At 37.3% G+C, this 13,166-nt stretch overlaps 1 protein-coding gene across 1 annotated transcript; it reads right to left on the bottom strand.

Annotated features, from left to right (window-relative positions):
• Positions 1-10,340: 10,340 nt before the first annotated feature.
• Positions 10,341-12,672, bottom strand: LOC125457985 (eotaxin-like). The gene is made up of 4 exons (XM_048542820.1): positions 12,538-12,672; positions 11,896-12,016; positions 11,351-11,428; positions 10,341-10,501 (listed from the first exon to the last, which is right to left on the bottom strand). The coding sequence occupies exons 1-4, from the start codon at positions 12,599-12,601 to the stop codon at positions 10,471-10,473; spliced, it is 294 nt and encodes a 97-aa protein (XP_048398777.1). The 5' UTR covers positions 12,602-12,672; the 3' UTR covers positions 10,341-10,470.
• Between the last annotated feature and the right edge of the window lie 494 nt (positions 12,673-13,166).

The following is a 13,166-nucleotide window of genomic DNA, read 5'->3' as shown; positions in this document are numbered from 1 at the left end:
TGCTGGAAATTCCTGGGAAAGCATTTCTCTCCATTAATGTGTGTGGTGCAAACTGGGCATCGGAGAAATGAATAAAAATGGAGGCTACAATGTTAAGAATCTAGATGCAGGTTACTGAATGAAAGAATATGTTTAAATAAGAGAAATGAGGGCAGAAATTTTCTTGACATTTTTGAGAACAAAGTGTATTTGGGATTTACCATAAAAGAACAAATCCCGGAAATGCCCAGGGTGTAGTCAATCAATTTTTCAGCCGTGATTCAATTTCAGTTTCAGCATTACACCATTAATCATCTCCACTTATTAAAATATTCACAGCTAAAAATAAAGTGTAAGATTTAAAAGAAGAAAATGTGGATATGACCAAAGAGATGGTTTTGTGCTGACAATGGGAAGTTCCAGCCGAGAGGTGTATATATTGGTTGCAGAATCTTGTAATTGTGCAGCATCAGATAACAGATGTACACGTACAGCAGATGGAGTAGATCGGCTCAAATGCTACCCAGACTCTCAGTAACAAAGATCGGAACAAAATTAAGGGATTTGAGAGTTCAACCACTCATATTTGAGGATGATAACACACTACAGTTTTTTTTAAAATGGAAACTATTCTGTTTGTAGATAGTGTAGGGGGAGGGGCTTCGATGAGTTCACAGGTTGGTGCAACATCGAGGGCCGAAGGGCCTGTTCTGCACCATATTGTTCTATGTTCTCTGTAAAATAGCCTAAATCAATAATTTTATTAACACTGATATAGTATCTAGTGAAATAGCATTATTATTAAATAGTCCATTTCTGCTAGAACAAATGCTGATACTGGATATTAAAAATTACAGTTGCTGCATTTATAAATTCAATGCATTTACAATTCATGCTATTTGGGCATAATTATATACCTTTAATGGAACATAACCTCTTTGCTAAAGATATTAAGGAAGTGTTATTGGCATGAGTGGGAAGAAATTTAGAAGGCAAAAAAATTCATTTGTATAATGTAGATAGGCAATTTGTCCGTCCATTCTCCAAAAGATTAAAGATTTTTAGTAAAGGATGTAGGAATAAAGGGTGAAGAATATAATAAGCTTATACAAGAGATAGTGAAGAATGTGCTGAACAAAGGAAACTGTTATGGCCTGTAGTAAGCATATTCTTCGCAAAGGATTTCAACAAGGTACTGGCTACAGACATGAAGACGTTGGATGAAGAGAAAAAGTTCTAATTTACATTTTATAGATTTGGCAACTAGATTTCATCAATCTGCAAAGCAAAGGTACAGATTTGATTGTACATAAGGTAATGGACAAGTGGATTGGGATCAGATTTGGATAACTGACACTGATAATAGAGTGAGGGAGGAAGTTTGCCAAGGACAAATTTAGAGATATGTGTGCAAAGTGAATGCAATTTCTACAAAAACTGCAACAGAAAGTCCTTTCAGCAATGGAGTATATGAAAGTTACCATACAATGATGGAGACAGCAAAACTACCAAAAAAGGCTACTAAAGTCAAATATTTACTTGAAGGGGCTAGTCAGGGGAGGCAAGTAACTATAACAAGGAGGGAAGATGACTGGAAATATAACAACTCGTTGAAAACAAAAACAAAGTTGCTGGAAAAGCTCAGCAAGTCTGGCAGCATCTGTGAAGGAGAAAACAGTTATTATTTCGGGTCCGGTGACCCTTCCTCAAGATCTGAGGAAGAGTCACCTGACCCGAAACATTAACTTTGTTTTCTCCTTCACAGATGCTGCCAGACCTGCTGAGCTTTTCCAGCAATTTTGTTTTTCTTCCTGATTTACCGCATCTGCAGTTCTTTTGGTTTTTAACAACTGGTTGATTTGGATTGTGAACATGAAGCATGAAACTGGAAGGCAAGAAACACATTGGAAGCTCAGGCAGTGGCTCTGAGAATGAACATGTCCTGAAAATTTATCATAAACTGCTGAAATGAGCGCAGGTAGGGAAGATCAAACAATAGCAGTTCAGAAAGAGATAGAAAGTGAGACTAAACTTAATTAAATGATGGAATATAACAGACCAGGATTGTCATCAGAGGCAGAAGCATACACAATCAGAAAGTCTAAGTGGTAGCAAACCAATTAGAGGGCAAGCTAATATAAGATATCAAACAGCAAGAATTAGAAAGCTAGAGAGAATTTGGGGTGTACACAGAGTTGCCAAATAGGGGAAAGCCAGCTCTGTTCGATGTATAGGGTAGGTGGATTAGCCATGGGAAATACAGTGTTACAGGGATAGGGTATGGGGGTGAGTATGGGTGAGTTGCTCGTTAGACGGTTGGCGTGGACTTGATGGCTGAATGGCCTGCTTCCACAATGTATTTTTTAGATGATGTCTCTTGATGGCACTTATAAGGCAATTAGCATGAGATGTTGAAGAAAATTTGGAGGATCAAGCTGTGAGCCTGACATAGCTGTATGACTCTATGATTTGAAATTTGCAGGGTTGGCTAAAATGCAGTTAGATGAAATGAAATTAAAATGAAACATATGAAACTTGGTGATTATTAGGAGGCGGTCATGGGTTTTTAAAGTGTTTATGTTAAGCTGAAGGCATGTTCATGTTTGATTTTGTCAAGCAGTAACGGACTGAACTGTCTCAGTAATTGGAAAAGCTGAAGTTTTGTTTAAAACAGCTGCAGTGGATTAGATGTGATTATGTGTGTTATTTATTGTCTGAATTTGTGATTGCCATGGGATTGTGCTGTATAATTATTGATTGGTGAAAGTGGTGAGCAACAAGCACAAACTAAAGTTTTATATCTCAATTCATTAAAAGCTAGAGCTGTGCCTTTTTTTTAAGGACACACATATAAGTCTTAATTATTTAATTGCTCAAAATAATGTGGAAAACATGAGATATTTGTAATGTTTGTCTGTTGGCAGATTAATCAATTTATTGAACCTGGATAGTGTCAAATGGAAAATACATAGCTTCTCTGTATAGAAATTGTTTCAAGCAGCTTGCATCACGTAAAATGTAGCCAGCTCTGGAGAGGTCACCTAATTAATGATGAAAAGTTGAGTTGCAGCAGGCTGATCATCTGTTCTGGTTGGATCTTTGGCCAAGCCCATGTACATGGATTCACATGTGATTGTAAGCGGCATGTGGATAAGATTTTTGCAGTATTTTCTGCAATGTAGTTTGATTTAAATAACGAACATTGGGCACATTCCATTGTTAGAACTACTTTGGGTTATTGCTATCCAGAGTAAATCTGACAGACTAGAGAAAGTGCGAATAAAAGTCTGCAGTGCCCAGCAGCTAATTGCCCTAGCCTCTACTCTGCTACTTACTGCTCACATCCCCAGTTCTCTATCAGTTCAACCTTATGGCTCTATCCAGTTTCCAGTCTACTTGATGTGTTAGGTTTCAAAACTAAAATATATTATACTTTAAGAGACACGTTCCATGTCATCATCATTTTTTCATGACAAGTGATTTATTCATATGAAGGCCAAGATAAAGGTTTATTCTACTGAGACCAGTTGGAGCATGGTTCACTGAGGGAAGCGTGCTACAGTTTGTAACCAGATTGCTCAGTATTAGTAGAGACATGGCCATGCTTATGATTGTAATACATGTAGAAGTTAGGAACTGTAATAAAAATCGATAAAATATTTCAGAACCACATCTAGTTCTTATGTTTCCAGAACTGAAATAGGTATTACCTTATCAGGCTCAAAAATGCTGCTGAAAACGCAGAAGATCACAAGGATAGATTCGATCACTACCCAGATACTATGCAACTTCAACCTACATTCATCCATTCACTCCCCTATTTACTCATACCCAAGCACATCAGGACCATTTGAGATTGTTAGTTTCTTACTAGAGCACAGCAGTTGGTGCAGTTGAAAGGGAATTTGGCTTTTATGTAGATTTTCTTTGCTGCTCTTTCTGAGGTTTCCTCTTCTGATTGAGTTCAATAGAACATTTAATCAGAAGCTTGGAAAGAAAAGTCGTGTGTGGTTAAGTGGACAGCTTTTTGTTTGATCATTGTCGACACAAGAGTTCCGACAGTGATCAGAAGATCTGAGTGCAAAAACAGAAATTGTTGGAAAAGCTCAGCAGGCCTGGCAGCAGCTGTGGAGAGAAATCAGAGTTACCGTTTCGTGTCGAGTGACCCTTCCTCAGAACTGATGGTAACTATGAAAATGCCAGTTTATGTGCAGAATCAGAGTGGGGAAGGGATAAGGAGTAAACGACAGGTGGGGATAGAGCCCAAAGAGAGAGAAAAACCGTTGGGTAGACAAAGGAGTAGCTAATGCTTCAGCCAGGTAAGTGAATAGCTATTAATGGGGACTGTTAGTGACTAACCATGGGTTTGTGAAATAGCAGACTATATGATAACATGGCATGACGTGTGGGGGTAGAGTAAGGCCATGGGAGAGCTCAAGCCCCGAAATTGTTTAACTCAATAGAGTCTGGAAGGCTGCAGAGTCCCAAATGGAAAATGAGGTGCTGTTCTTCCGGGTTGCATTGAGGTTCACTGGAACGCTGCAGCAAGCCTGAGACAGAGATGGTGGCCAGGGAACATGGTGGTATGTCAAAGTGGCAGGCAGAAGATCTGTGCAATTCATTTGGTCCTGCTGCGTTTTGTCCTTGTTTGTTATTCTCACAAATTCAACCTTGTCCTGACTAATAATCCCTAATTTTCAGCCGGCCACATTTAGCTCATCGTTGAGATCCCACCCTCCTACTGAACCCCCATGTCTGTTCCTGTCTGGATTATGCTAATGCCACTTTCTGGAATGCTGTTCACCGCATAGCTTTTGTTCCATTAGATTTGATTCAGTGAATTTAGTAGACATTGAGGTATGGAAGAATGACCCAACAAAAAAAAAGTAAAAAGAAAATACCCAAACCTCAAAGCATATCATTTACACTGATATTACTGTAAGAGATCTTTCTTCCTATTGCTTCTGTAATAATCTTCTGCTGGAGCTATATACCAATAATTTCACTGCCCTATTATCCTGGCAAACCTTGAGTATTCCTTTTCAAAAATATTTTTTAAAATGTATTTCAATGAGGAGGGGCAGTGGTGTCAATAGGTTACCAACACAGAATAGCAGATGAATGCCTTTGGCCAAATTTGAATTCAAGAAACAAATAGTGTCATTGAGCCGAATAGTATGGTAACAGATCCTTCACTCCAACTCACCCATGCCAACCTGTTATCCTAAATTAATCCAGTCCAATTTGCCAGCATTCAGCCCATATCCTTCTAAACTCTTCCTATTCATTTACCCGTCCAGAAGACTTTTAAATGTGGAGGTGCCAGTGTTGAACTGGCGTGTACAAGGTCAGAAACCATGCAGCACCAGGTTATTGTCCAACAGGTGTAATTGAAAATGCAAGCTTATGGAGCATAGCCCCTTTTTCATGTCATCTGATGAAGGGGCTGTGGTCCAAATGCTTGTGTTTTCAAATAAACCTGTTGGACTATAACCTGGTGTCATTTTACTTCTGACCTTTTAAATGTTGTAATTGTACCAGTTCTCGCCACTCCTTTTGGCAGCTCATACCATACACACAACACCCTCTGCATGATAAAATTGCTCCTGAGGTCCCTTTTAAATCTCTTTCAACTCACATTAAACCTATGCCCCTAGTTTTGGACTCCTCTACCCTGGGGATCTGGAATTAATAGGTATAGTTTACCAACTATACCTATTGTAAAAAGAAGTTTGTCATCTTCACTGGACTGGCTTAAATGTCACTCCAGATTCACAATGTAATTGACTCTTAGGCATCTTAAGAGGTGGTCACTTAATTATATCCATCTGCTCCTAAATATGAGAACAGGAAACAAACTGGAGAATTGACCTGGCTCTGAGCAAATACGGGAAAAGACAACAGCGCACACATACATCCCTGTTTCCGTTGTTATGATCCCAGATGATCATTCAAGTGGGGGAAATCAAATTCCAGAAATGAGACTGGGTTAATAGTCAATAATTAAAACAAAGGCCTGTGACGGCTGGAGATCTGAAACAAAATTATAAATAGCTGATTAAACTCAGCACATCTGGCAGTTCTGATGAAGAATAACTGTTCCTCAAAATGCTAACTCTGTTTTCTTTCCACAGATGCTACCAGACCTGTTGAGCTTCACCAGAGATTTCCGTTTTTGTGAATAGGCTGCATGTCATATTTTTGCAGTTTGGTTTGAAGTCAACTACTGAACATGCTCACATAAGGTTGCCAATCTATTTGACAAAATAACACAAGTTTATTGCATAAAAGAAATGAAAGAAAGAAACAAAGCTAATATACATCATAGTTGGGAAAGACTTGTATCATAAACAGCAAGAGTAAAATCTTCTTGCAAGCCATATATTCTAATCATAGTCAAGCCCAGTGAAGTATCACCCAACTTCATTTTAGGCTGAATCTTACATATTTATGGTTACATTTGAGTTGCACTGAATTTGATGGAGGTATTTATGGTGCAGAGCCTAATGAGTTCTCTCATCATGTCTTACAAAACTCACCTCATCACTTGCCAACTACATGCTTATTTTGTCCTTCACATCCAATTTCTGCCCCATTTTATCGGACACTATTCCCACAAAACTCACTACTCACTGGATATCTCAGAATTTACCAGAATCCCTTGTGCCGAGGCCATTTTGAAAAGCCCATTGTGCACCCAGACCAGCAAGTCAGTCCAGTGCTACCCTGCAAGATTCCTGAAATTTGCCAAGGACATGGCAGAAAGGGGGAATCAGTAGGAAGGAGATCCTGATAGACTGAATGGTGTACAGATGGGATATCCTCCTTCCCTATAACTAGTAGTCAAGCCATGACATCAGATCATGTCATCCTGATTCAAGGTTGCCATACTGGTTGAAGCAATTCAGCCATCAAGAGGAATGCCCAGCAATGTAGAAAAAAGGACAATGTGTTTCTCCACACTGCCATGGTAAGGCCCACCATCTTCTCTCTGATACCACTGGCTTACAAATCTGCCACCGTATCCATCTCTGACCAAGTCTCATGCTTGACCACTGTCCCTATTGCCTACAACATCTTCCCCGTTCACTCTCATCCAGCCCAAAATGTAATGTTATCAACTCTGCATGCCCTCTGTGCTGCCCACTCACTCACTTTGGACAATTCCTCACCTGCTCCAAAAGTAAAGTTGTACCACCACTTTCATCCTCCAGAATGTCTGGCTGTTTTGATTCCACGAGGAAAGCATCTCACAATCAGACAGAAAGTGATAGTGTGCTTCTCATTACTTGGCCCCTTACCCCTTCTAAGGAGAGCACCTGACCCTGTGCACCTGAAGCAGGGCCTGGACACGTATTGAAGGCTGCCCTTTGACTCACTGTGCCAGGGTCCCCGGAGTGAAGGCTATCACCCTGCAGACTAATTTGAGCTTCCTGGCTTTGTGTATGTTAAACAGCAAGGTAACACAGCAGGAATGTGAGACTAGTCTTTCTGGCTGACGGGGAAATGAACAAAAATGGCAAGATGGTGATTTTTCTCTATCCAATTGTGTCAGCAGCAAGAGTACATTTGGTCAGGGGTGTAATCTTACCTCATCCTGTGAAAGCTTTAAGTCCTATTTATTATTTACTAAGATGGAAAGGAAGTGGGCTGGATAAAGGTGTGAAAATACATGCGTAAGTGTCACTTTGTAATCAGCATTTATCAGCATCGTATTTGAACATCTCTCTCTGGCTGACTGTTTGGGGGTTGATCATACACACGCAATGACATTATTGCCCTTTTTGTGTTTTTTACTTACATCCATATGCTCTGATTTGGTGATCTTTCCAATATATCAGCCCTGCTCAGTACTGAGTCTTTGATCCTTATTGATGCGCCTTCCAACTCTATCCCCCTTTCTATCTCATTTGATTACTATAAAATGAAGAATGTTGAGTTTGTCAATCATGCCAGTTTATCCACCCTGCTGTGGTTATAGACATAACAAATCCACATGTACTTATCTCAGTCCAAATCCATCTTATCCCACAAGTTTCTGGTAATAAAACTTATGCCATTTAGCTTGGCTAAGTTCATTTCTTTCTTGTCAGCCCATGTTTTCTCTACCTTCTAGTGTCATTTACTCATGTTTTAACTTCTAATTACATCTCATCTCTCTGACCTCTAAACTTATCATTCCAATCTGGTCTGGTCCATCTGTGACTCCAGACCCATAGCAATGTGATTGATTCTTATCTGCCCTCTGGTCAATTAGTGATAGGTAGAAAATGTTGAACTAGTCAGTGACACGCACATCCAATGAATGAGTACAAAAAACACTCGCCAGGATCACATTCTCCTGTCAATCCAGTTGAAATCCACTCCAATAGCATTAACAAACCTACCAATGAGGATGTCGATCTTGTTCATGTTCAGATATAACATAAATATTGCAGTTACTCGGTTATGCACAAATTTACCATTATATTTACATAGAGAAATCAAAAAAGATCTATTGATACACCTAACCTTTCTAATATAGATTCAATACTGCTTTGTAATCTCCCTTTAAATGTAAAGTCAGATCCCAGGCTGAAATCTGGCTTGATAGATCATAATCTGTTTTGTTTTTAGTAAGGTCTTTCATTGAAACCTAAGCATGCAAAGTTACAGATTTAGTTTTAATAATAATAAAAGACAAGTTTATTGAGCAAAACTTATGAAGATAGAATAAACGATTCTGTTAATATAACACAAACATCAAGATTTTGAAACATGGCATAAAACATAAATTAATCCCCAACAAATCTTAGAACAGAGCCCAAAATCATCCCTTGTGTTGTACTCACACTAGTGGGAAAAGTAGAATTCTCTAACATCTTGGAGATTTTAAGAACTGCTGATGCTGGAGTCAGAGATAATACAGTATGGAGCTGGAGGAACACAGCAGGCTAGGCAGCAGAGAAGCCAGAAAGTTGATGTTTCAGGTCGGGACCCTTCTTCAGGAAGTATGTCAACTTTCCTGCTCCTCTGGTGTTGTGTGGTCTGCTGTATTCCTACAGCTCCACACTGTATTTTCTAACATCTTGATATGCTGAGAGCTAAAACTTCAACTCTCAGTCTGGAAAATCTAACCTGCTCCTCAAGCTTTCATACAGTTGAGTTTAAATGTTCTCAGCTTCAAGTAACATCTCCAATGTTTTATTTAAATAATTCTGGCTTGAGACATTACTCTAAGATAACATATGATAACAAATTTTCCTTCACAGTAACATTGCTTTATACATCAATCTCCATTCATTGAATTCCGTACAACTGTACCAAACTTAAAGTTTTCAACCTATGAGTGTTTCCCCTAAGCTTGAAAAAGCTAAGTGCAGAAATTGCCAATAGAAACCCTGATGCACAATTGTTTGCCTTGCTTGGTTATAAACTCTCCTAATATAATCTAAAATTCATAGCTCTAAAAGCCACCTTTCGAGTTATTTTAAAATAGATCACCATGGCTACAGAAATACTTACAAATCATTCAGCCTTTCAGGTTCAAAGAGAAAAAAACGTTTCTAATCAAAATTCAAACATATTAGCTTAAATATAAATGCATTATATTGAAGAATATATGAATCATACATCCTACTTCATTTCCAAATTTTTCAAAAAGCTGCCATTATCTTCAACTATTAGATTCCTTCTCTGATTTTTCAATCCAACTTTCAAGTCTATCTCCAAGTCTACTTGAATAAATCCTCTTTATGGTGCTGCTAAGATACAGTAACTGGACAAAATCTTACCCAATATGTCTTAATTAACAAAGTTTAGAGCTGAATGAACACAGCAGGCGAAGCAGCATCTTAGGAGCACAAAAGCTGACATTTCGAGCCTAGACCCTTTTCTTACTTAATTGTACTTTTTTGTAGATAAATGTTGGTTGGAATCCACCTGTAGAAAATGAATGGACAGTTTCCTAAATTCAATGCAATACTAGTACAGATGTGATGGGCTGAAGGGCCTTTTACTGTACTATGCTGCTCTGTTCTATGACTCCATGTCATCGGGCTACCACACTAAGCTTAAGCAGCAGATTTTCAGTTCGTCATTTTCAAATGGATGTGAGGCTAGACTTCAGGCGCAAATGATCACTTCCTTTCATAATCTCTCATTCGCATCCTTGCTGCTGAGTATTTACCATTCATTTGAAAAACTTGCAAAATAAATCAAAACCTGCTTTTTCTGATATGTTTACAGAAAGACTCAAATTCTTTTTGAGAAAGCTTTTTCTTTATTTTACTAAAAAAATCAACATTTTCAAAAATATAAAATACATGTATATATTTATATATTTGTGAATTAAAGTGACAAAAACAGTAACAGTACTGTGTTGCAGAATATTACTGAAAATAAATTAAGATTCACATAATTGCAAATAGTTATACACAAAAATTAATGAAGCAATAAGAAAATGCCACAGTCTTTATTTTCTCGATCTTCCAGAGAGCAATTCATTTAGCTTCATTGATTGCTGTTACTCTGCATTCTGGTACTGTGATAGAAACACAACATATTTGTAAGTATATACGTACACAATTTAGTCAGAACATTTATGCAGTGAATGCTGGACTAATGCTAATATTTCATTTTCTTTATAATTATATTTAAGAATAGCATAACAATGTGTCACTGCTAGGTACAATTAGTAGTATTCTCTTATTATTAGTTTATAATGCTCATTAATAAATAACATTGAGGAATATGTCATGAAAAAAAGTCTAGTGAACTGAAAGTGTTTAAAATGACTCTTACAGTTAAGAAATGCGTTTTAAAGAAACACAGTCAGAATCTCTACTTAGTCTGGTGCCTGCACTAATCTAACCAATTTGCAATTTTATTCAACCATTGTACTGGAACAGACAGCACAAGCTACCTGTGTAAATATACATATATATATTAGTAAAGCAGAGATTTTGTCCACGAGAAAATCAATGTCTTTCTTGGGGTTACAGCTGAATTGAAGAAGTGGAAATTGAGAAAGTACAATCATTGAAAAATGTGGTGAGCGGTTTGTCGTGGCAACAAAAGCAGGTGAAATATCAGGAAAAAAAACATGCAACATCAGAGAAGGATTGAATGGGTGCTCAACATTAGAAACTGGACAGAGGGAGAAAAGACAGTTGCCATAGTATCACAATGAACAGTGAGAAAAAGTTTACAGTTTGTCATAGACTGCAACTAATTATGGATGTTTGGGTAAGTAAGGGATAAACATGATGTATAAAATGTTATTATATAGCTATTAGGTTAATATTTAGGGTCAACTTTACTTTTTTTTGTGACCTAAACCTTCTAAATGTTAATGTCCACAGTACTAACTTACTTCACAAGCAATACTTACGTAATCTCTTTTATCTTTCTTGGTACCCAACGTGCCTTTGGCTCAGCACACAGAGGCCCTTTCTCTACTGTGTAAAATCTGAAACAGAGCAGAAGGAATTACGTTATAGAAACATTGGGAAATGGATTAAAAATTGTCTAAGCATATAATTATACATGAATCAACCCCTAGACAATTAGTGATTTTTTAAAGTAAATTGATCCAAATCTGTTTATAGTACACTGTAAGCTAATTTTATCAGTTCAGTTCTATTTTCATCTGCCTTTTTTAAATGACAATTTTATGAATAGGTTAGCTGTTAAAGCCTTTTCATTTAACATCATTACAAAACATTTCTCAATGTTTGATCAAAATTCAGTTTTCCCATGAATCAAAGAAAGGTTGTACGAGATTTTATCTGAAGGTTGGAACATTAGAAATTGAAAATGCACAAAAAGTTTTTATTTTAAAAAAGAACAAAATAGGAAACAATGAGAAATGTTTAAAACTAGGCCATTAAACACGAGGATAGATTTCTATTTAGAAGAAACAGAATGGTTTCATACATGATGGCTTCGACACAGGGGGACAATGCTGGCTGTATCCTATAGTGTGTAACTTGAAATGGAATTGGCTTCCGGGACACCTTTGTACAGCAGTTTGTGGAAACGATTCCAGGACCCCGATCTGAAAAAGAAAGATACATAATTTTAATAAAGGTTTGCTCAAAAGAAAACTTACATTTTAAATATGATTTTATATTTCGAATGATCATACGATCAGTCCTAAAAATTATACAACTGTATGCTGTGAAAGACTATTTTTGTCAAGTATTTTAATGGAAAATCCACAATATTAGCCACATACTGCTCATATCTCTTATACACAGTCAACTCAGTAGGTTAATTAAGTTCTTTTTATCTCTACTTAAGGTTTCATTAAATACACCCTCTATGACTCAATATTGGCTCAATTTTTTTTAAAATTTATGCTGTCCTCAATTTTAACTCTCAATAGTCACTTGGAATTAGTATTGATCTGCAGTAGCTTATCTGCCTGTTCATTGTTATAGATTTTGTGTTGCATTACTATCCCTTCCCAGCCTTCTGCAATGGTACTGTGAAACACATAGTATGGTAAATAAATATTATTAATGACTGAAATATTAGTCACAAGACTATGTTTTTAAAATAAATATAAAATCTTACACGATCTACTGAGCACTGAGACAGCGCAGAAAAGAACAAGAACCACAGCAATTTTCAGTTGCATAGTGTTGAAGAAGTGAAGTCTTTAACAGAGACTGACTTTGTATATTGACTAAACACGGTCAGCCAGCCAGCCAGAGCCCTGCACTGACTCTACTGAGCTCAGTCCTTTTATATATCGCTGTACTGGGGGGGATTTCCTACTTAAGAAAGGAAAGAAAGTATGACACATAGAGGAATGTGGAAAAAAAACAGATAAAAAGTACACACTTTAGTAAGAAGTATTAAATCATACCCAGGCTCCATGTGATACCAAGACAGGAAACATGTAACTGTTGGAACGATGCCAGTTCCTCCACTTTTTTTTGAAAGGGGCATGATGGGCTTGAAATTTATTTTCACTTATATATTTATATAAATTCATTTTAAAGATGTTTCCATGAAATTATTAACTCTTTCATAACAACAGGTGTGTCATTCATTGTCAGAGAATCTTCACTAGAAAAATTCATCATTTATTTTAAAATATATCATCTTTGCTTCTGAACAAATTAGAATTACTTCTTGCAAAAGTTCCTACTGCAGCAAGTGTCACAGATCCTGCAGCCAGATTTCACAGCGACACAGGA

The sequence above is a fragment of the Stegostoma tigrinum genome, chromosome 14 (genome assembly GCF_030684315.1).
Source record: "Stegostoma tigrinum isolate sSteTig4 chromosome 14, sSteTig4.hap1, whole genome shotgun sequence".
In the NCBI taxonomy this organism is placed as follows: domain Eukaryota; kingdom Metazoa; phylum Chordata; class Chondrichthyes; order Orectolobiformes; family Stegostomatidae; genus Stegostoma; species Stegostoma tigrinum.
Note: the sequence above shows the minus strand (reverse complement) of the source record. Positions and strands in the feature narration are given on the sequence as shown.